Below are 23,515 nucleotides of genomic sequence, written 5' to 3' on the forward strand. Positions count from 1 at the left end.
GACGGCGTGTGACGTCATCATCTCCTCGACGCCGCTTCGCGTCACCACCGCCGGGAAACTAGCCAGCGCGGCCGATGGAGGTGAGGTCGCTGGAAAATCTTTGCTGCCGACTCGGATACCTCCACCTATCTTCATGCTGAAGAATAAGGTTAATGTACTTATTGATGGCGTTTCTACCATGGCTTTAGTCGACACGGGAGCAACTGTTTCTGTCATGAGTGTGGTGTTCAAAAATCTGCTGGGACGCAAGGTTATGTTTCATTGGGACCACAGCACAAGCTTTCGTGGAGTGAGTGGGGACTCATTATACCCGGTTGGTGTGTGTAACGTGGATGTCTCCTTGGGTGGTCAAACCTTTAACACTGAGTTTACCGTGCTTCCGCGTTCCACACACGATGTAATTCTCGGCATTGACTTTTTGAAATTGTGTGGCGCCAATGTTGACTGCCGAACAGGAGAACTCAGTATTTGCGGAAGTGTGTCCTCTGCGCTCTTAGAAGAATCATCCCAGCAAGAGAGTGTGTTTTGTGTTTCTGAAGACACTGTTGTGCCCGCTTTATCCGCGATGCGCGTTCCTGTTGTTTGTTCGTCTTCTGTTAGTACTTCGTTCGATGTTGCAGTGGAACCGGTCCATAGAAACTGTCTTAAGAAAAATGTGTTGGTTCCGTATTGTATGGTTTCAGTTACCGATGGATGCGCAGGGCTATGGACGCTAAATTGCTCCACTGAAGCAGTAGTGCTGTCTCAAGGCCTAAAACTTGCTACGTTTCAGGGAGAGTCATTTATACCTATGGCAGTGCTTACAGAACTACCGGATACAGCACAAACCAGTGTCTCGCACACCGCAAACGAACACATGCTCGGAATGGTAGCTACATCGCTCAGTGACCATGAACGTCGTGTTTTGATGGCCCTGCTTTCGAAACACTCTTCAATATTCGACTTTGCACAGCACGACGGCCCCACATCGATTCCTGCATCCCGTACTCGCCATCGCATCAACACAGGATCCGCTGAACCGATTCGTCAAAAACCATATCGTGTGTCCTCTGCGGAGCGAAAGATCATCAGCGCTCAAGTCGAAGAAATGATGGGTAAAGGAGTAATTCGGGAATCGTCTAGCCCTTGGGCAGCTCCAGTGATACTGGTGAAGAAGAAAGACGGCACGTGGCGATTCTGTGTCGATTACCGTCGCCTAAATGCCGTTACTAGGAAAGACGTATACCCACTCCCACGAATTGACGACGCCATCGATTGCCTCTTTGCGGCTTCTTACTTCTCTTCTGTGGATTTACGATCAGGTTACTGGCAAATCCCTATGCACCCGGATGACAGAGAGAAGACCGCTTTTGTAACGCCCGACGGACTATTTGAATTCAACGTGATGCCTTTCGGGCTTTGTAACGCCCCCGCAACGTTTGAAAGGTTCATGGACACTATACTTCGCGGTTTGAAGTGGGAAGTTTGTATGTGCTACCTAGACGACGTTGTGATCTTCGGCCGAACATTTCGTGAGCATAACGAGCGCCTGGACTTGGTACTAAACTGCTTGAGGAAGGCCGGCCTTGTGCTTAATTCTAAAAAGTGCCATTTTGGTGAACGACAGACACTTGTGCTGGGACACCTGATCGACAAAGAAGGTATACGACCAGATCCACAAAAGACAACAGCTGTGGAGGCATTCGAGGCACCTCGCTCTGTGAAGCAGCTACGAAGTTTTTTAGGGTTATGCTCCTACTTTCGCCGTTTCATTCCCAAATTTGCTGACATAGCTCATCCGCTCACATGCCTTCTCCAAAAAGGTGTTCCTTTCGAGTGGAGCTCGGAATGCGACTCATCGTTTCGGCAGCTAAAGCTACTGTTGACGTCCCAGCCTATTCTTCGCCACTTCAATCCGTCATCACCGACAGAAGTTCATACCGATGCTAGTGGTGTTGGCATTGGCGCCGTACTAGTTCAGCGTGTCGGCGACAGCGAGCATGTGATATCGTACGCTAGCCGCTCATTGAGTCGCCCCGAGCGCAACTACACTGTCACCGAACAAGAGTGTCTGGCGGTCGTCTTCGCTGTGCAACGGTTCCGATCGTATCTCTACGGGCGCCCCTTTACTGTCGTCACGGATCATCACTCTCTATGCTGGCTTGTGAATCTTCGGGATCCCTCTGGTCGACTAGCACGCTGGGCGCTCCGTCTGCAGGAGTATGATTTCGTTGTTTCCTACAAGAGCGGCCGGCGACACGCTGATGCTGATTGTCTCTCTCGCCTGCCACTCCCAACGACTGAATGTGACGCGGACAACTTTGATGAATACATCGCTTTTGTGTCCACGGGATTTCCGGATATGGATACCTTCATATCAGAGCAGAGGAAAGACGACAGCTTACAGCCGCTATTCGCGGCCGCGCGGGAGTCCGCTGCAGACAATCGTTTTCGCTTACGTGACGGCGCCCTATATAAGACGAACTTCTCGGCTACCGGTGCGCGCTACCTTTTGGTTGTCCCCAAGAGCCTTCGCAGTCACGTATTATCTGCCATGCACGACGAACCAACTTCCGGACATCTTGGATGCACAAGAACACTCTACCGTGCTCAGGAACGCTTTTATTGGCCCCGGATGCGCAATGATACCGAACGGTACGTCGCCAGCTGCACCCAATGTCAGCGTTACAAGCGACCAACTGACGCGCCGTCTGGTCGCCTTCAGCCTGTTTCGCCTCCTAGCACCCCCTTTGAGCAAGTTGGTATAGATCTTCTGGGCCCTTTTCCGCGATCCACAGACGGCAATCGTTGGGTCATCGTTTGCGTAGACCACTTAACCCGTTATTGTGAGACGGCAGCACTGCCGTCGGCCACAGCAAAAGACGTTTCCATCTTCTTGCTGTTTCAAGTTATCCTCAGACACGGACCTCCTCGCATCGTAATCAGCGACCGTGGGCGGCAATTTACCGCGGATGTTGTCGAAGAGACCCTTCGTCTGTGCTCATCAAGCTTCCGCCATTCCACTCCATACCATCCACAGACTAATGGTCTAGTGGAACGCACGAACCGAACGCTTGCCAACATGCTGTCCATGTACATCGACTCCGCGCACAAGAACTGGGACACAATTTTGCCTTTCATCACCTATGCTTTCAACACCGCAAGACATGAGACCACTGGTTACTCACCTTTCTTTCTCCTTTATGCTCGTCCACCACGCTATAATCTTGACACTATGCTTCCCTACTCTGCTCATCACAGTGAGCCGATCAACGAGATTCTCTGTAGAGCAGAAGAAGCGCGACGCCTCGCTCGGCTACGCACCGTCACCTCGCAAGACCGGTCAAAGATCCGCTATGACGACCGTCACCGACATGTTCACTTCAATCCTGGAGATCAGGTGTGGCTCTGGACGCCTTTACGGAAACGTGGCCTGTACCAGAAATTTCTCGCTCACTATGTCGGGCCCTACGTTATCCTCGAACGCCTCAGTGAGGTCAACTACCGCATAGCACGGCTCACAAGCACTGGACGGCGCTCGGCTAAAACAGAAGTGGCGCACGTCGCTCGCATGAAGCTATGCAATGCACGAACCACTGAGTGACTCGCCCGGCGGGCTTCGTCTGCCAACGGGGAAATGTCACGAGCGGTTGCAATGCACGGCGCATACAGCGCGAATGAACATTCAGACAAAAGGTGAAGAAGGAAGACGACGTTGTGTGGGCTGTCTCGAGACCCCTTGTGGAAGTAAACGCGAACCATCCAGGCTCGCCTGTTTTTCAACCTTTTCGTGTACTTCTTGCGTGTAACAATATATATATATATGTATATGTATATATATATATATATATATATATATAAATATATATATATATATATATATATATATATGTATATATATGACAAAAAACGAGAAAGCTTCAATCAAGAGCAACTTTACACGAAGCGCTGGAAGGGTTCATTTGCGTTTATCTTGGTCAAACACTGTGTGCCAGGACGGCGCCCATAGGGAGAAGCGCGTTAAACAAGCGCAGGATTTCGATTATTTGGCCCCGTCCATGTCTGACTGTATTGTTTATGTGCTGCCTTGCCTCGCAGCTTGATCGAGATCAGCGTTTAAATTAGCATCTGCTTTGACTAAGAAACGCATCTTATAACGCGCTGAAGGCTAGAAAAAAAAAGATATCTCAACGTGCTTACTAAGTACTGCGCTTCATGCCGATCTACCGACGATGTCGGCCGAAGCAGGGATCCTGAAATGAACTCCTAGCACACTGCTACAGTCATCCCCATCCCCTGAAATCTTTAAAATGGTGACTTTTTATCTGCAGTACTGTATCATACTAGGAAAACTGTTTTGTGTATCGACTGATCTGCTAGCCAAACTGACAGTACCCCCGGGCAGCATAAAGGCATTGCAGACAATTTTGGTGCGGCAAAAAAGTTTCCGGACCGTTCATGGCTTTCGTAACTTGTCATTGACAGTCACGGTTGGAAAGAAAAATAAAGAAAGCACTGAAAATGTGCGGCGAGGTGCTTTTTTCAATGGAGCAGTACAAAAATACACGTGTGCCGCTGTTGACTCGTGCGGTGTTTCGAACCGAAGCCGTCGTATGTACAATTCCCTGCGATTGCCAATTTCACCGGTCACCTATTCGATGCAGCACCAGCATTTGTTTTTTATTTTTTTTTTCAGGTGATTAGCATGTAAAAGAACGTTGGTTGCGAACTTGAGGCAAACAAGCAATGCGCGCCTGCTCGATTCTTTATCTCATGAACCATTATTAGGTTTGGCTCAGGAACACTACATGTGTGGAGGACAGTCTAGTGAGCATCGAACACTTTGCTCTTTGAATGTATAGGCAGAACATAAGTGCGAAAAGCACTTGTTGCGTTGAATTTTCTTTTTCGTTGTTCTCAATCATTCGGTTTTATAGCGCTGACATGCGTACCTGTTCCGAGTAAGTCAGAAGTAAAGACGGGATGCAAGTGGTCTTGCCTGAACTTAGCCTTTTATTTAGGCATTACTCTTTGAACGGCGTAAAGTAGCATTGTGGCAATGAAACTTGTGGGTCATCGAATAATACTTCCGATGAAATTATGCGCTCGGCTTCTGACCTAGAGGTCCCGGGTTCGATCCCGGTCGGGGTGGTCACATTTCGATGAAGACGAAATGGTAGTGGGCCGTCAGCTGTGCAATGTCAGTGCACGCTAAAGAACACCAGGTGGTGGAAACTTCCCGCGCCCTCATCTGAGGCGTCTTTATTTATTTATTTATTTATTTATTTATTTATTTATTTATTTATTTATTTATTCATTTATTGATTTATTTATTGATACAGCAGTCTCGAACAGAGACTATAGCAGGTGCGAGACAGAGGTACAGAGTATTCTGAAAGGGCAAAATATTATACACGCAGAAAATGCATTACGCGGACAATATAATGCATACAGTTAAAGCAACACAAATAGCGATGCGAAACAAAATTAGAAGTAATTAGTTAAATGCCAAGTAGGGTATATAGAATATACAGAGGATACATTGCTGGAAAAAAGATTCCGTTTAACTGATAATCGAATTTTACAAGTGACACACAAAAAGGAACAAATGCAACAAAAGATGTAATCAATGGTACTGAAGAACTACTCCAAGCATTTTTCAAACAATGAAAGTGATTCTTGGGTAACGATGTTATTACTTAGGTTGTTCCAATCAGCAATAGTTCTACAGAAGAAAGAGTATCCAAAGCAATTATTTCGTGGAAATAAAGGAGCTATCATTAAAGAGTGTTTATGCCTGGTAGCATTACCTTCAGAAAAAGCGATAACGTTGGAGGTATCTATATTGTAATGTCCTTTAACAATTTGGTACAAAAGTTTCAGTCGACAAATTTTATTTGTCTTCGTAACTGTGGGGAGCCCACTTCGTTTGATGACCTCAGTAACGGACGAACGACCATAAGAAATATAAATATAACGCATTACTTTTTTCTGTATTCTTTCTAATTTGCTTATGTTTGTTTTGGTGTAAGGGTCCCAAATTGGCACGGAATATTCAAGCATGGGATATATAATTGACTGGTATGCAAGGAAGCGTAGAGAAGGAGTAGCTAATTTTAAGGGTCGTCGCAAGAAGAATAATTTACGTAACGCTTTATTTGTGATGACATCTATATGTTTTGATCATGATAGAATATTTGTGAACCACAAACCCAGGTATTTATATTCAGCAACCTCCGAGAGTCCTATTCCATTAGCTCCGTAGTGAAATAAAAGTGGCTTCTTTTTTGGGTTATTCGCATAAAGACCGTTTTGTCGTAATAATTAGTCAGCTGCTGCTGTTCGCATCATGAATTGATTTTTTGGAAGTTTTCATTTATAATAATCTGGTCCTGAATTGAATTGACTGTTTCATAAATCACGCAGTCATCTGCATAGAGTTTAATCTTAAGAATAATGTTGCTGGTGATGTCATTTATAAAAATTAAAAATAACAGAGGCCCAAGCACGGACCCCTGAGGTACGCCATAAGCAACTTCAACTCGGTTGGAGCAGGTGCTATTTAGGGAAACGTATTGATACCGGTTTGTCAAGTAAGCTCTAATCCATGCTAATATCGTATGATTTGTTACAATAAGAGCCAACATGTGAAGTAATTTATTATGAGACACTTTATCAAACGCCTTACTAAAATCATATAAATAGCGTCTGTTTGTTTTCCTTTGATTATAGCCTCCGCGAAGTCATGTGTAATTCCAAGTAATTGTGTGTAAGTAGAATACCCACGTCTGAAGCCGTGTTGTGCATCTGTTAGGACTTCACGCTTTTCAAGGAAATCTACTATGTGCTTATAAATTATGTGCTCGAAGATTTTGCATGAAGTAGATGTCAACGAAATAGGCCGATAATTTGCAATGTTGGATTTATCACCAGATTTAAACAGTGGTTTGATTCTGGAGGTTTTCCAGTCCTCCGGCAATGTGCCGTCACTCAGAGATTTTTTATATAATATGAGCAAATACTATGCACACCATTCTGCATATCTTTTTAAGAAGGCGTTTGGGATATCGTCCGGGCCAGGAGATTTTTTAGCATCTATATTAAGCGGAAGGTTAAAAATGCCCTGCTCGGAAATTTTTACACCCGGCATAGGTGGAAAAGACATACTAAGCACTGGAAGGAAATTATTATTTGTTGTAAATACACATTTAAAATGATTATTTAAGGCAATGGACGCCGCTGTGTCATCACTTATGACTTTTCCGTTAAGAGAAAATGAAGTAGTGCCACATGAACTCGGTTTAATATACCTCCAAAACTTTTCTGGAGACGTCTTAATAAAGGAAGGAAGTGATATACCATAGTACCTTGCCTTGTCCTCCTGAGTTTGTTGTTTTAGTTTTGTTGCTAATGTAGCAATGGCTTTGTCAAGTAGAGGACAAACCTTTCATATTCATTTTGTGGTTTTGGAACGTAAAACCCCAGATAATATTATGCTGATCAGGAAAGCAGTGCAGACTAAAGAAAGGACAGTTAAACGAGTGTTGTTTCGCCTCACAGAAATAGTCCTGAGAACTTGCGTGCCTCTCGATTGCATAATTGACGTGCTTCCACCACTTTCACTCACGAATGGCAAGCATGTTATCAGCCCGAGACATTTTTTTTATAAGAAAGTGGCAAGCGGTAATTGAAGGAACGAAACTTGTGTTTCCAAAAGTTCGAACAAAACTGATTTTTTAGCGCTTGCGTGTCTACGCTTCGTAACCTCTCCTCAATACATAACTAGCTATATGAAGATGATGCGAAATATATTGCTTGCTTCGACAGAACCTTTTATGAAAAACTGCTGCCCCTTCATCAAAATTGACAAGTCAACGGTGGTTCGCGGATAACAGGCAGATACAATTTTTGTAACCTTATGTGGGGAGGAGCTTTCTAGACGTAGGACCACCATGATACATTAACAGGTGGTTCAAAAGCACAGCGAAATGTCACTTGGTATGTTGATAAACCCCCTTCTTCAGAGGCCGCAAATCAGCACTCGAAAGCAATGTGCTTCCATCCCTGACAACAACCTCGTAAAATATTCTTGCATTGATTACAAGTATACATTTGCGTAAACATTACCATTAGCTTTAGGTTTTTTATACGGACAAAGTCCTGTATTCAAGTACTCTAACTTAATTTTGTTTGTGTTTGTGCGCGCCTACCTGACAGTTAAATTATACTCCATGTGATATGATGTTCTTGTGTATAAATACCACTGAATGCGATTTTCGAGCAATGTGGGAAAACTGAGAAAGCAGACGCAAATTTTTCACACAATTGAGGATTAGTAATATATAAACTGTGCTAAAGTAATGATAACCTCCCAGAAATACCATGCAAATTTTAAGAAATAATACACTTAAAGAACGTATACTAGGAAAAGATACACCTTGAACAGCCATATTTTGGTAGCTCTCGTAAAAGCTTTTCTCCTTCATGAAAAGCCGTTAGTCCATTTGGGGGTGCCTAAATGCCGGGTAACTCGGAGTTGGAGCCACTTTCATCACTTTAACCTTCACTCGGTTGTAATATTGTGTTTTTTTTCTTGGACAGACGTTGATTATCTCATTTGTTGAGCTCGTTGCGAAGACATAGTCACTGTTCACTATTCTGTCAGCGGTATCAAAAGATATCTGGAATGGATTCTTCGGTGTCACAGTAGTCACAGACTGCAGTATCAGCCATCTCGATGCGGAAAGCGTAGGACAGCTGGCTATACTTTCTAGCATAAATATGTGTATATACGCTTTTCACCAAGAAAGAAAAGACGGAATGGGGCAAATTAAGCATGCAAAAAATGTAGATAAATCATACAATTTCACGAAAATTAGAAACAGGATAAAAGTGCATGAGCGCAAGTTCTCCTGCCTTTTGAGAAACGAAAAAGACTTAGTGGTGATCGTAAAATATGTTCTATTGATGATGGTTTTTCGTTTCCTCTGACAGCACCAGTCTCTGTAACTTTCTGAATGCTTTGATCTACATACGTGCTATCACACAGGCTTTTCCGATGCAGCACACAGATCTTTATGATGGTCATGAAAGAAGGCATCCTGGACCTTTTCTATTCATGCAGCACTTTAAATATAAGAACTTATGACAAAATATCCCAGTTTCACCGCAAAGCCGAAGTAATGAGTAAGGTAGCGACAAGCTAAGTAAGGCTAAATTTTTATATCCAGTGTTGCGTGACTCTACAAAACGCTGCTGCAACAGAACATCGTGGTGTGAAACGGGAATCCGCACAATCGCTTATCGTTGAGTTCGGAGAACGTAGAAGGGTATGCAAGCCATCCGCTGATGTCAATCAACATAGCATATGCCACCGCGTCCTCATAGTCAACATTCACAGCCGCTGCTCGAACGTTCCTCCCCCATCCCCACTTTCACCTCCGTGTCTTTTCGTGCACCTTCAAAGGAATTATGGCGTTCACCTTTTGCTTCAGCAGAATTTGGTAGCATGCTTCACCCACGTGTTAATCTTACTGCATGCGACCTCTGATCAACGGAGATTGGCGGATGCGTTTGATCAGCCGTGTTCGTCCTCGCCGTTCACACACTTTTACGCAAGCGTAACTAATACGGTACACAGGGGAATGACAATGCTGGGAACTTTCATCAGCAACATGACGGCAATGGCGACGTCGATGGCGATAATCGGTCGATAATGTTCATGTGGTTGATATCGCTATAGCACACACTTGCGATAAAACATGAAATATTAGGTTTACTGGTATGCTATTTTTTTAGCCTCTCCGAAGAAGCCCTACAGATTGACATACGTTCCGATCCCATAGACAAGAGGAACTTATCGTCATTTTAACTGACAGATCCCACGTAACATGGGAATCAACGTAAGTCGAAGCATTCACAAGGAGTGTGACCTTGTTGTAATTTTTAATTAAGCCAAACTTGGAAATCAAGCTAAATACATGTACAAATCTTGTTATTCTGACATATGTTAAACAGTAGCGTGTGCTTTATATAACCAGATGTTTACAGTTGTGCAACAATGGCAGCAGCAGCATAGTTATTACCAACCCAGAAGAGGTAAGAGGATATGTAGCGCTTGTGCTTGCGAGGATGATAACATTGGTTATTGATGCGTAGACCAACTTCAGCAGATGCCGATGAAGTGTATAACCGACGCTGAGCCGACGTAAATCCTGTGTCATAGGAGCACATATGTGATGTTTATAATCGATTTTACTGACCAGAAACGCAACCATAATTCCCGTTTCACCAGCAATATGGTGTTTTTCCAAAGCACTCTCGAGACCTAACGCGACTCTGTGGTACTGTACACTATTGCCACGCAGAATGCTTCGTTTCAATTTGTGTTTAGACCATAATATATTCACGTGTTACAAAAGGTCTTAAATTGGAAGAACTGAGCCGGTGGTGAGGCGCACCGAAAACTGGCACGATGGCTGCTTCAATAATCAACAAATAACTGGAGCGTGCGCTGCTTCAGAACATCATCTTCAATTCTAGCGGGCAGCCGTGGCTTGCGCTCGCCGTACCTAGCGGCCAAGTGGCATTATTTCCCTGTGAAAAAAATAGGCATCACTTTGATGCTCGGAAAGTACAAAGTCAAGGTCTTGTCGAACCAACTTAAAATACACACATACAAAAAATTGCAATAGGGTTCATGCGCAGTCACACTACCGCGTGTAGTACGGCTTCAGTCGCACTACGTGCCCAATCTCCGAGGAGTGCCTTCACCACCGTGGCGAGAAGGCGCCATCAGGGACTACCTCGTAGTTCACATCGCTCATGCGTCGCAACACTTTGTATGGTCCGAAGTAGCAAATGAGCAGTTTTGCTCACAATCTCTGGCGTCGGACAGGAATCCACAACCAAACTTCATCGCTGGGATGGTATTGAACTAATCGATGGCGAGCGTTGTAGCGGCATGCGTCTGTACTCTGATGGTGCGTAATGTGTAGGCATGCCAACTTGCGTCTTCTTCGGCGTATTTGGTAAGCTGCACCGCGTCAGAAGTGATCAAAGCGTCGCATTTGTGTTGAAGCATTGCATCCAGCATGGTCTGGACCTCACGTTCATAGACAAGACGGAAAGGCCTGAATCGCGTAGTTTCTTGGACGGCAGTATTGTACCCGAATGATACGTACGGTAGCACTTGGTCCCAGGTCTTGTACAGGACAACTACACATATGGATAACATGTCAGCGATGGTCTTGTTGAGCCGCTCTGTCAAGCCGTTGCTCTGCGGATGATATGTCATGGTCTTGCGATGGCTCGTGTAGCTGAGCTTGAATACGTCATGAAAGAGCTGGGCCGTGAATGCTGTTCCTCTGTGATTACGCACGACGGGGTGCCATGTCGAAGAACTATCTAGTTCATGAAGATTTGGGCGACGTCGGAAGCCGTAGCGCGTTGTAGTGCTTTTGTTTTGGCGTTCTTCTTAAAATAGCCGGTGGCTACTACGATTCATTTGTTGCTGGCAGATGATAGCGGGAAGGGCCCCAGTAAATCCATTTCCATTTGATCCAATGGTACTCTAGGTGGTTCTATTGGTTGAAGAAGCCCAGCGGCGTTCAGTGGTGGGGATTTGCGGCGTTGACTTTCCTGGCACATTTTAACATATCGCTTTACGGATGCGGAAAGCTTAGGCTAGTAGTAAGCTTGTCAAACTCAGGCGAGAGTTCGAGGGCAACCTAAATGACCAGGTGTGGGCTCATTGTGGCAGGCGAGAAGAATGTCGTCACGCATGTCAGTTGGCACAACTAGAAGATAGGCTCTCTCATTGCCGTTGCAGTTTTTCTTATACAGGACCCCATCTCGCAGACAGAATGACTACAGACTTCGAGAAATACATTGAAGTATGGAAGAGTTGCGTCCTTCAAAGTTTTCAATAACTGGGCGAATTTTTTCGTCCGCGCACTGTCGTGTAATCAGATTCGTTGTAGTAAGGGCCCCAAGGAAACTACCGTCATCCTCGATGTCGTAGCCACAAGCTTCCACAGGTGCACGGGACAATGAATCAGCATCTTCGTGCTTGCGACCAGATTTGTAAGCGATCGTGAAGCCGCATTCCTGCAGATGAAGACTCCGTCGGGCCAGTTGCCCACACGGGTCCCGTAGTTTGGCTAACCAGCACAACGAATGATGTTCGGTCACTACCTTGAAGTGGCGTCCGTAAAGATTAGGCTGTGGCCCATACAACAGCGAGGCACTCTTTCTCTGACGTGGAGTAGCTGACCTCGGTGCGGGAAAGAGGGCGGCTAGCGTACGCTATCACTCGCTTTGTGCCCACTTGTTATTGGACGAGGACAACACCACGACCCACGTTGCTGGCGTCAGTATGAATTTCAGTATCAGCGTCTTGTTCAAAGTGAGTGAGGAGTGGGGGTGTCTGCAAACCCTCCTGTAATTCATAGAAAGCTGCGTCCTGTTCTTCCTCCCAGACGAATTGAACATCTTCACAAGTGAGTCGAGTGAGCGGTTCAGCAATCGTGAAAAAATTGGCTATCAAGCGGCGATAGTACGCGCAGAGCCCTAGAAAGCGACGTACTGCCTTTTTATCACGTGGCATAGGAAACGAGGCCACGGCAGCACTTTTGTCAGTGTCTGGTCGAATACCATCCGCACTGACAACATGGCCACGAGAAACCTAAGTTCCTTGTAACCGAAGTGACATTTTTCTGGCTTCAGTGTCAGGTTAGCAGAGCAGAGCGCCTCCAGCACATTCAGCAGACGCTTCAGGGGCTCCACAAGGTCACCGAAAACACGACATCATTATCCAGAAAAACTAGGCACGTGTGCCACTTAGACCGGCAAGAACAGCGTCTACCATTCTCCGGAATGTCGCAGGTGCAGAACAGAGGCCGAAGGGAAGCACTTTGAGTTCATAAAGGTCATTTGGTGTAACGAAGGTGATTGTTTCACGATCTCCTTTGTCAACTTTGATCTGTCAGTAGCCACTTTTCAAGTTTATCAATAAAAAATACTTAGCCCACCGCAGTCTGTTGAGGGAATCGTCGATGTGGGGCAGCGGATAGACGTCTTTTTAGTCACGCTGTTAAGTTTCCTGTAGTCCACGCAGAAGCGCAGTGATCAAGCTTTTTTTCTTCACGAGCACAACCGGAGATGACCACGCAATCTTCGAATGTTGGATAACGTCATCTTGCAACATCTCTTCGACTTGAGAATTAATCACGTCACGTTCCTTTGGCGAAACGTGGTAAGGTGGTAAGGGTGTTGTTTTATGGGCGAGGCATCGGTATACGCAAATATTCGGTGTTTGGTGATCAGCCTCTGACGAACCTTCGAGGTGGACGCGAACCACTCTTGAAATTGATATAGCAGTTCACGTAGCTCGGTCTGCTCTCGTTCCGAGAAGGTTGAGTTGACATCAACTTCTGCAAGTAGTGAAGTCACGTCGCTTGTAGTCGGTTGAAGCCCTTCGTCGGCTGATGTAGATGCGGAGCATTCAGAAACGTCTGCGATAGGGTAGGCGAAAGCGATGGCGGTGTCACGAAACAGGTGCCGGTACTCGTTACTGAAACTATTCACAAGTAGGCGAGAGTGTCCGTCATAAAGCGTGACGAGGCTGCGTGCTGCGCAGACACCTAGCGCGAAATAAAGCGCCAATTAGCCTTCGGTCACAACCTCACCATCCTGTAACTTGTCGGACAGCACATCAGCAAGGATGCTTGAACGTTGAGGCAATGTGATGCTGTCGGCAGAAACACGAAACTTGCTGTCACAGATGTCGTTAGATTTGTCGGGGCATCCAGCTATCGAAAATGTCGCGGTACGCTCTTGAAGATCCATAATAGCGCCCTGGTCCCGTAAAAGGTTGACCTCCAGGATTAGGTCTCGGGAACAGTCACGAGGTACGAGGAAGCTGGCGAGAAACGTACGTCCCCGAATGCTTACTCTGATAGTGCACAGGCCGATTGGGGTGACTACGTGCCCACCGGAAGTACGAATTTGTGCTGCGTACCAAGGCGTTACAACTTCCTTCATGTGCGTTGCTAGTTTCATGTGCGTTGCCAGTCCGCACCTGTATCCAAAAATGCTCTAACGTCGTGGTGACCGTCGACTACCACATGTATATCCAAAGAAAATCTGCTTTTGGCTTTCGTCATTGTCGTCGGGTATTCGCTCCGGGTCCGTACTTGTGTCGGTGGGGGGCCTTGCTTGCGTCGAGTGTCAGCGGCCTCGCTCCCGAAGGTCACTGTCGTTAGTTTTCCCGCCTAGGGCTTGGCGAGTGCGCCAGCGCCACCCCTGGAAGGCTCTGAAAATTGGGCGAAGATCGCCTTGGGGATGGGGACTGCGACTTCCGCCGCAGTGGCATGCGCTGTTGTGAAAGGTATTCTGCAATAGCTTTGGTCTTTCGCCGAATCTCGCCCGTGGCGAGTCAACGGCGAAACCCTGTCGTCCGTGGCGACGATAGGGACATTCCCGGTACACATGTCCAGTTTCACCACATTGATAACACAGTGGTCGTCTGTCCGGTGTGCGCCGTACGTCATATTTTCTGGGAAGCGCCTGCCGATTTTCCAAGTGCTAAATTGACTGCAGCGAAGGAAGCGCACCCTGAGGCATAGGATTAACGAAGCGCGGTGAAGCATGAATATATCGACTGACAGCTTCTGCGTATGAAATGCAGGTTATTGCCCGCATTTCCGTCGGGAAATGCGGGCAATAACCTGAAGGCGGCACTTGGAAAGCTTGTGGTACTTCGTTTCTGACGAGGCTGCAAATAGACCCTGCAGTAGGTTGGGACTGGCCTCGAATCTTTTGTAGTTCGTCTTGCACCACTGATGGATTGAGGTCGCAGAGAAGCTAGATGTTTATTCTGCGTCCTGCACCTCCGATATGACCTACTGATGAAGCGACACTCACTTGCCGGTCGTACACAGTAGAACGCTGCGGCAGCACTTGTTCCATGGTTGTGGCTTCGGTCGAAAATTCCGCCACGGTTCTTGGGGGACAGCGAATGAGGCCAGCGAAAAGCGGCTCTTTCACTCCTCGCATTAAATGATGGACCTTCTCTTCTTCCGCCATGTCGAGGTCAACTCGACGAAAGAGGCTCGTCATGTCCTCGACTTACATCACGACACTTTCATTCGGCATTTGGAGGCACGACTGAATCACTTGCTAGCTCGTTTACAGCGATTGGGGTCGGCCCAACTTGCCACCAAATATGGACGAAAGACGCTCCACAAGGAAAAAGGCTCACGGTTTTCGTACCAAGTACGAGCGCTGTTCCATAAGCTGAAATACACGTTCCTTATCTTGTCAAAGTCGGTCCAATCATTGTAATCGGAGACCTGTACGAACTGAACCAGTCAGTCTTCGACATCCTCCAAGACGTAACCATGGAACACCTTCGGCACACGTGGCTTCCACGGCGTATGAGGCGTGTCTGCAGCGTTTCGCAGTGCGTTGGAGGCTGCAGCGCCTTAGCGTTGGGAGGTGTGACGTCATCTCGGGAAGCGGTCTACGCTCAGGAGGTAGTCCTCGGAGTCTTCGGCTTGAGCGGTGAACAGGTGTTGTCAATGCAGGTACAGGGCTACCTGGAGGCGTTTTGGAACATAGGCTGGGGGTTACCCAGTACATCCACCAGATGTCACGTGCTGCAAAAGATCTTCAACTCGGAAGAACTCGGAGACGCATAGAAAACTTGCAAGATAGCTACTTCAATAATCAACCACTAACTAAAGCGCACGATGCTTCAGAACATCGTCTTCTATTCTAGCCGGCAGCCATGGCTTGCGCTCACCGTACCTAGCACTCAAGTGGCAATACTTATGTTTTGCATTCATCGAGTAACAGCTTCTGGATTTAGTTTTTTTTATGTTGCGTTCTTGAACTTGAATTACAAATGTGTGTTCCCGCCGCTCCAGAGTCAGCAAACTGTCAATCACCCGTGTCGTATACCCGCAAACCGCCCACGGGGTATGGGTATGTGCCACAAGTGTGGGGAAGAAAAGGTTTGACGACGTACGTACTCAACGGGATTTGCAGGTTATTAATCATGTCATGAAGCATCAAATTTGTTCCACACGTTTTTTTACCCCTAAATACTGATACTGCTCTACCCCAAGATAATGAGGCGATACACGTAGTATAAATTGGGGTATATGATATACGGCGATATATACTACACATATCGCCTCTTAACCTAGCAGACAAATATTAGTATTGTATAAAGTGCGATATATACACACATGGGTGGATGGATAGATGGATAGATGGATAGATAAATAGTTAGATAGATGGATAGATAGACAGATAGATAGATACTACGCAAAGAAGTGCTTTGCATTAGAAAAGCAACGACAAAACGTATGATTTCAAATTTACTATGCCTTGCCTCTTCACTCTCAATTCATGTTCTCTACAAAGGTGAACTGCAGGGACCTGAGAAGAGCATAACGAAGTCATGAAAACGGAAAGGAAGTTTACACTATAATACGCGTACAAAGAAAACGAAGTAGCTTTGGTCACCTAATTTTTACTTTACCATACGCGCACTAAAGAAAAAAAAGGAGCTTTGTCCAGCTAACTTGACCGAGAATTGTTTTCCTTAGAATGTGTAAAAGAGTAAAGTAAGAATTACAAATGTTCATCTTAAGACTGTGATATGCATGAAGTGTTTAAAAATGCACTAAAAAGTAATGAAAATGAAAAAAAACAAGACTTCTCGGCATCACAGTGAAAAATCAAAACTGAAACAGAAACTTGTTTGGTTTGTTTAGGTGGCGACATCTAGTGGGATTCTGTGAAAATAATTCACGGGCTAAAGAAAATGCTTCTACGCGCGGCATTAAACCTGTGACCGCGCGCTGATGTTGCGCCCCGTAACTATGAGAGTAACGCACTCGACCACGAATGCCACTGCACCGCTGGCGATAAGCAAGAGTTTATCAATATGCCAGAAGCATTCGAAGGAACTGCGTCGAAAAAACGCGTTAAAGAACAATAGAGAGGTTTAGTACTGCGGAATGGTGCTACGTACGCATTACGCAAGTGCCTTGCGTTACGTCGCGTCGTTTGCCACTAATAGGCTTTTAGTACGCCATAGTACCCGCGTACGTAACGACCGTGAAGCGGGTTGCGCCATCTGGTAGATTAAAATAGAAGCACGTGTTGTTGACAGCCAAAGTGAGCCAATCCAAGTGTTATAGCCAGATTATGGCCATATTTTAAGCCACAGAGCCGGTCGATGCTTGCCTTCGATGCCGCCATTTTGCAAAACGAAGTCTCGCGCTATCGCGAACTTGTTCGAGAGCGGCGCGATCACCTTATACGCACGCACGCACGCATCTCATGCGTACGTACGTAGCGGCTGCGTACGTAATGAGATACGTGCGCGTTGCGGTCTGCGCATGCGCACTACGCAGAACGTGGCGTCTTTACGTACGCAACGCCGCCACGTACGCAGCGTACGCAGTACTAAAACTCTCTAATGTTATGCCAATTGGGGCACGTTGAGAATGGCTTCAATCGTCGTATTTGTTCGACGGCGGTAACCTCGAAACATGTCGATTTAATTTACATAATAATCTTTTTTGATTTTGTTACCAGGGCTTGTTGTTTCCGAAAAAAATAAAGAACGATTTCATAATGGTAAAAAAACATGGTGGAATTCAAGTTAATGTTTTTATACACTACAGCATATATTATCCAGAGCGATATTATATGACGCTGCTCATATTTGCGCCATCACTCTGGGGCAATAAATTTCCTAAATCAAGCAATGCTAAGCAATTTAAAAAAATTTAACAAAAAGAATTGTTCGTGATAATAAGAACAGCTCAATTGCTTCAAGCCAGGAGTCTCAAACAATCAGGAAACTTTGTTCCGCAAAAGCTAGGCCACTGAAGAGGGGGTGAAGCGGCATGTGAGGTGGGGGATAGCGAACGCAACGTAGCCTAATGCAACCATGCATGTTAAAAAACGCACTTTATATATCTCATGTGTGACTCGTTTTTGAAATGGACTTAGCCTTAGGATTGCAGCGAAATATCGATACTAAAAAACGCAATGACTCAATTATGGATGCCTATTCCGAAGTCTGGAATTTTCTACCAGTCTTATGTTTCAACACTTAGTGACCGCAAGGAGTGCTCAACAAAAAAAAAATTGTGTGAAGTCAGTCACGTCTTCGTAACACTCCCGAAGAACACGTTATTCTTCACAACAGGCTAGTAAAGGAAGCGAGTGTGTTTTAGCAATGTCCAAATTGTTTTATTTTTGGTGAAGCCGCAGGCCACGTGTCTTGATCTCCTGCCTTAAGATAAACACTGCATAACAAGCTGCAGTTAGCGAAGCGCGCTTTATTGCAATGCCGTGGTGGCGCGCTTGATCACTTCCCTCATTCTGAAAGGCGCAGTTCATAGCAAAGCCAGCGCAGTGAAACAGCAAATCAGAAGAGAAAAGACGCCGGTGCGCCGGCACCGATTAGCCTATAACACCAAAGACAAACTGAGATTTCAACCCGAATCCCCTGCGTGCAAGCCCAGTATTCCACCACTCAGCTACGCCAGTGCTTAAAACTCTGTCGCGAACTGACTCTATACAGGCTTCATGTCAGGAAACGAATCGCGTTAACGTGTGCAATCAAGCGTTCAAGAAGGAAGAAAAAATGAACAACCAGGTGTCGCACAAACGAGTGGGTCGTCCTGTAGCCTAGCCCGTTATAATAAACTAAGGCATATTCATTCATTGTCGTCAGCCTTACCTTAAAAAATTGCACGGAATTCCTTGCAAGTTTCAAGCGAGTACCACGCTTCTCCGCAAACTTAGAAGAATGGCATAGTCAGTATTAGATAGTGACTTTTCATTACTCTGTTTTCAAAAATATGCTTGACCCTAACTGAAGAAATTTTTGTAAGCTTTGTTGTTTTAGGTTTGAGATACTGCCACTGGCATTTTTCTAATGCTGTGTATGACGTCTTTATGGGTACAAAATGAGAACCATTTCAAATATTTTATTCAAAAATATTCCTTTTTATTCTTATATGCGGTAAAATTGAACTAATCTCTTCATTATTCTTCCTTTCAGGTTAACACTGCAGTCTGGAATACGATCTAAATGGCATATCAATTTTATGCAATGTATTGCGCATTATTGCAATTCATTTGTTTTATTTTTAAATCACCAAACCTTTTTCAAATAACCCTTAACTTTCATTAACGCAATAGTGACCAACCCGCCAGAGTGAGTACGCACCACTGGTGTAAACAAAGAACAAGCAAACAAATGTCTCCTCACCCCAAGAAAATGATATTTATGGCACAGTGGGTACCCTGCATGCGCACTGGCTGCAGTTACCGAAAATTGGTACTGAAAAGGCTCTGAAAAGGCCACTTTCCCAGCTTTCGCTGTGAATGTGTGGCGCATTCCACGAAGTTCTGGCGTATTTTTTTTTCATATAAAGTACTTTGCTTTTATCTATACCTTATATCAGTTTCTTAGGCCGACAGCACTGACGTGATACGTCACTGTTACATTATATGGCAATGTCTGTTCTTCAAATAGTAATTGGGAAATCAATGCAAATCACCCTCTGAAGTCTCACCTTTGGAGCATCGGCGTATCGTATACAGCGCACTATCCTTTCTCCATCTCAACAGGTTGTTTTCATGGAGCAATCACTTTACCACTACGGGATTCGCCGTCACTATTCACGCGAACCACCCAAAGGCCAGTTCTACTTCGGAAAGATCAACGTACTCACAGTCCCGTGTGCAATATTTGTGAGCTACAATGCCAGCAAGATTGTGCAAGAAAGCCTGCACCAGACGTGAGTTCAATATCTGAAAACATAGCAAATATAGCAATCAATTTCATTTTTTCACGTAGTATCAATGTTTGTAGTGCTTTATTTGATGATATGTACAGTTGACCACAAAAAGTTTATAGACCATCCGAGCGCATAGCCGAAAGCCTCTTCGTGACACTTCCAGTATACGTCAGTGGCGGTCGACACCACTGCAGCGCCTTTAGAGCATCCCTCCCCTAATTTATGGCCTGTCTCTTTTCTGACTGGGTACAAATATTTGTCACGTTTTGATTTTCAACGCTATGCACTTTCGGCATCTGCATCTACGAGTTTGTGCCTGGAAAGCAGTCTATGAGCACAACTGTTATCAATCCCAATCTTTATCACAAAGTGACACCTAGCGAACGGAATGCCGTTTGAGACACGCCATGATAGAAGTGTGGCAGCTTGCGCTAGTTGGTATTGCATGACGATAGTTATAGCGCGAGAACAAAATGACGACACAGACACAAGAAAGATTGTCTCTGTGTCGTCACTTTGTTCTCGCGCTATAACTATCAGCACGCCGGAATAGTTTCGATCGTCCTGTGAAAACAGCAATGTGATGGTCATAATTCACGCTAGCGCTTCGCATGAAAACCGCAAACTAACAATGCGCTACCCGGCTGTAGAAAACTGAAAGGCCAGTTAATAAAAAGACAACCCGTTTCGAACCTAAAAGTGCGGTCGATGGTAGGTGGCACATCGCTAGATGGCGCAGACCGGCAGTTTTGCACAGAATTGCTGTATATGCTACTGCATTTGCTACCCTGAGGTAGCAGAGTTGCGCCACTGTTTTCCGGGCGCCGCTCCCTCCGCCTACAGGCATTCAGTGCCCCTGCTCGCCGAGCGCCATCACGTGGTCATCGATGGTTCATTTGCACTGCGGAGAAGGCAACGCTATGCAGATTCCGGGCAGATCAAGTGGGGTTGACAACGGTTGTTGTCATTCTCGCCGCGCTTTGTCGGTAATGTAGCCATGCTACCTCTTGGTCACGAGAAATGCGGCAGTAAATGCATTCTGTCTTGAGTTGTACGTAGAACCCATGTGATTAGAGGCGGCTGCAGCGAGTGTTGCTTTAGAATGATTAGTGTTCAGTCAGAAGGAATAAACCCTTGGCCATGTTGTCGTCAGCAGGATTTTCTCTTGGAGGTACAAATCATTGTTGCATTGCGGCTTAGGGAGAGTGAGAGCACTGCTCTAGCTTGGGTAAGGTCAAGTGCTGTTGTGGCTTGAGGGGGGGCAAGGGCCTCTTTTCCACTTCTCTGCTAACGCCCATGCGGTTGCCTTTTTTTTGGCTTTTTCTTTTAGGCAGCATGTGTCAGCTGCATACGTTCAAATTAGTCTGGTGCATAAAACGCTAAAAATAAAGGAAGAATTTAAAATAGAACTATTTGAATTGGCAAGGTGTTGCTGCCAGTGCGTGAATTGAATGCAGCTTAGGAACCTTAAATCGCAAATAATGTTGAACACGACAGGGCTGTTGAACGACGATTCTCATCAGTTGTCGTGAGCCGCTATTGTAATACGAGCGTAATACGAGATGCACGCTTAACGCAGGCATAGCAAGGCCACTTTCAATCACTACCATCTCGATTCACTTGAAGACTACAAAGCTTTGCCTGGTTAACTCACAGAGTTAATAAATGAGCCCAACGCGATTAAATGTTTCATTCCTGGCTCGATGGTGATCAAGAGTGAAAAATAAATGTGAAAAAAACAGTGCAAAAGAAGCCGAAGCTAATGTGCGGCTCACTCTAAATGTACTATGTACCACTGGTCCAATGAGGTGACGCACGTTTTTTCATACTTGCTTACCAAAAACATAAACATAAAATGACGGCTTCAAGGCGCGACCAGAGCAACTGTGTCGCGTAACTTCATAAAAAGTGGAAAGAAAAGAGCAAAAATATAAAGCAACGTGTCAGCGTGAGCGCTGCTCCAACGCGGTTGGTGAGTGGCTTTCCCGCAAGACGTTTGAACCCAAGATGGCGCACTTCGCACAATTCTGCTACCTAAAAGTAGCATATACAGTAGCTCTAGTTTTGCACGCGCTCGCATGGTCCGCAAGCTGTTGTGGTCGACTGTACTTACCCTGTTAATTACCACGTATTGTGGTCAACGTATGTTACTTGGTCATTCTTTTCTAATAGCTCTGTTCCAATCGCGGCGAGGGCTACAGGGATAATTGAGGGCTAATGGACGCAGTGACACACAGAAAGGGGTACAGTGTATGCCACTGAACACGTCACACCCAGCTGCGGACTAGAGCTCGTGCAGCCTACTTGACTTTCATGCAGTTTGTTTTTGGCCCTCACAAACCAATAGGTGACACATAAGAAGCTTTGCTTTAAAACAATCAGATAATGAATAATTATTTGCTTTGATACTGCAGCGGCACCATAAAGCTTTCGTAGCATTCTAACGTAAAGTAAATAAGATTTAAGCAACGTATATTGTGTGAATTTTATTTGGAAATGCTGAATAAGTGACATCTGCAGTGTTGGTGCTTTTATTGAATACTTTCTTTTTCTTATTCTAGAGGTAAGCCAGTGAAATATAAAATACATCATGTGACTTCAACTTGTAGCAGTAAGCATCATCCGCAAAAGGTCAGCGCGTATAGTAACACTTTCAAGATTTTTTGAGCATTTCAGAGGCGGAGCTCTCCCAGAAAGTGCGAACGTTCCCCAATAATGTTAATTTTGGGGTGGTGTTATCTGCGTTATTCTTGCTATAACCACAGGACGCGCTGGATCTGCGAGTCTGGGCTGATAGATCGACACCTGGAACAAGCGCTGCTGCAGACATGGCGACAGGCTGGAAATCGGCCCAACACAGTGGAGGCCATACGTGCTGAAGACATTTCCGGGCTCTTCGCCGTCTGGATAATGGGAATGAGTATGGCAGCAGTGGGAACAGTCGGCGAGGCAGTCATGGAGTGGAGACGACGTTCAGGAGCTGAAGTGAGCCGATTTGGCCTCAGACGGCGCCGCAACAGGCTCAAGCGAACCTTCCCATAGTTTCTCACTTAAAAATAATAAAGAGCCTCCAAAAACAGTCCCTTCGGCGATGTGCAGTATAGGAGCGAAATAAAATTTGAAAATGGTCGACAGATTGTTACCGCAATAGCGCTAAAGAGCTCTTATCGCTAAAATTTCGGCATCGGTGTTGGTGCCGTTGGTTGTGAGGGAAAAATCATCACTTTATGCATGACCGAAAAACCGGGAACGGTGCAAAGAAAATAAATAAATGATAAAAATTCTGAAGATTGGGCACCGAACCAGGGTTGCTTGGCTTCAAGTGGAGATCAAACCCGGGTCATTTGCGTGGCAAGTGGATCTACCGCCACACGGTACCACCTCTGCTTGTGAAAACTGCGAAAAGAACTTCCTCCGCTTGTAAATGCAGTGAAAGGAGCCTTCATGGGTCACAAACAAACGCGTCCTGTATACTTGCTTCACAATGCAACAAGAAATATTGCAGTAATAATGTGTGATACAAGCGTCGATCGTCAGCGGGCTTCAGAATATGTGATTACATGATGGCTCCGTGGTTGAAAGCCGGTACCCCACTGAAAAAGGCGCGCACGCTCCTGTGCCTGTTCCCTTAAGGCCACGTAGTAGGTATACAACAAATTTGAAAAGGTTTCGTGCACTAAGTGAGAACAACACGTTTTGTG

General features: G+C 45.6%; 1 protein-coding gene across 1 annotated transcript in view; it reads left to right on the plus strand.

The window, feature by feature from the left end:
- LOC142803096 (putative glutamate receptor) overlaps positions 1–22,856 on the plus strand; it is a 68,445-nt gene extending 45,589 nt beyond the window's left edge. Inside the window, exons 7-8 of the mRNA XM_075888201.1 lie at positions 19,645–19,814; positions 22,580–22,856. Of these exons, the coding sequence (XP_075744316.1) occupies positions 19,645–19,814; positions 22,580–22,856 (447 nt within the window). The remainder of the gene's footprint in view (positions 1–19,644; positions 19,815–22,579) is intronic.
- The last annotated feature ends 659 nt before the right edge of the window (positions 22,857–23,515 follow it).

Source organism: Rhipicephalus microplus, chromosome 3, assembly GCF_043290135.1.
Source record: "Rhipicephalus microplus isolate Deutch F79 chromosome 3, USDA_Rmic, whole genome shotgun sequence".
Classification (NCBI taxonomy): Eukaryota; Metazoa; Arthropoda; class Arachnida; order Ixodida; family Ixodidae; genus Rhipicephalus; species Rhipicephalus microplus.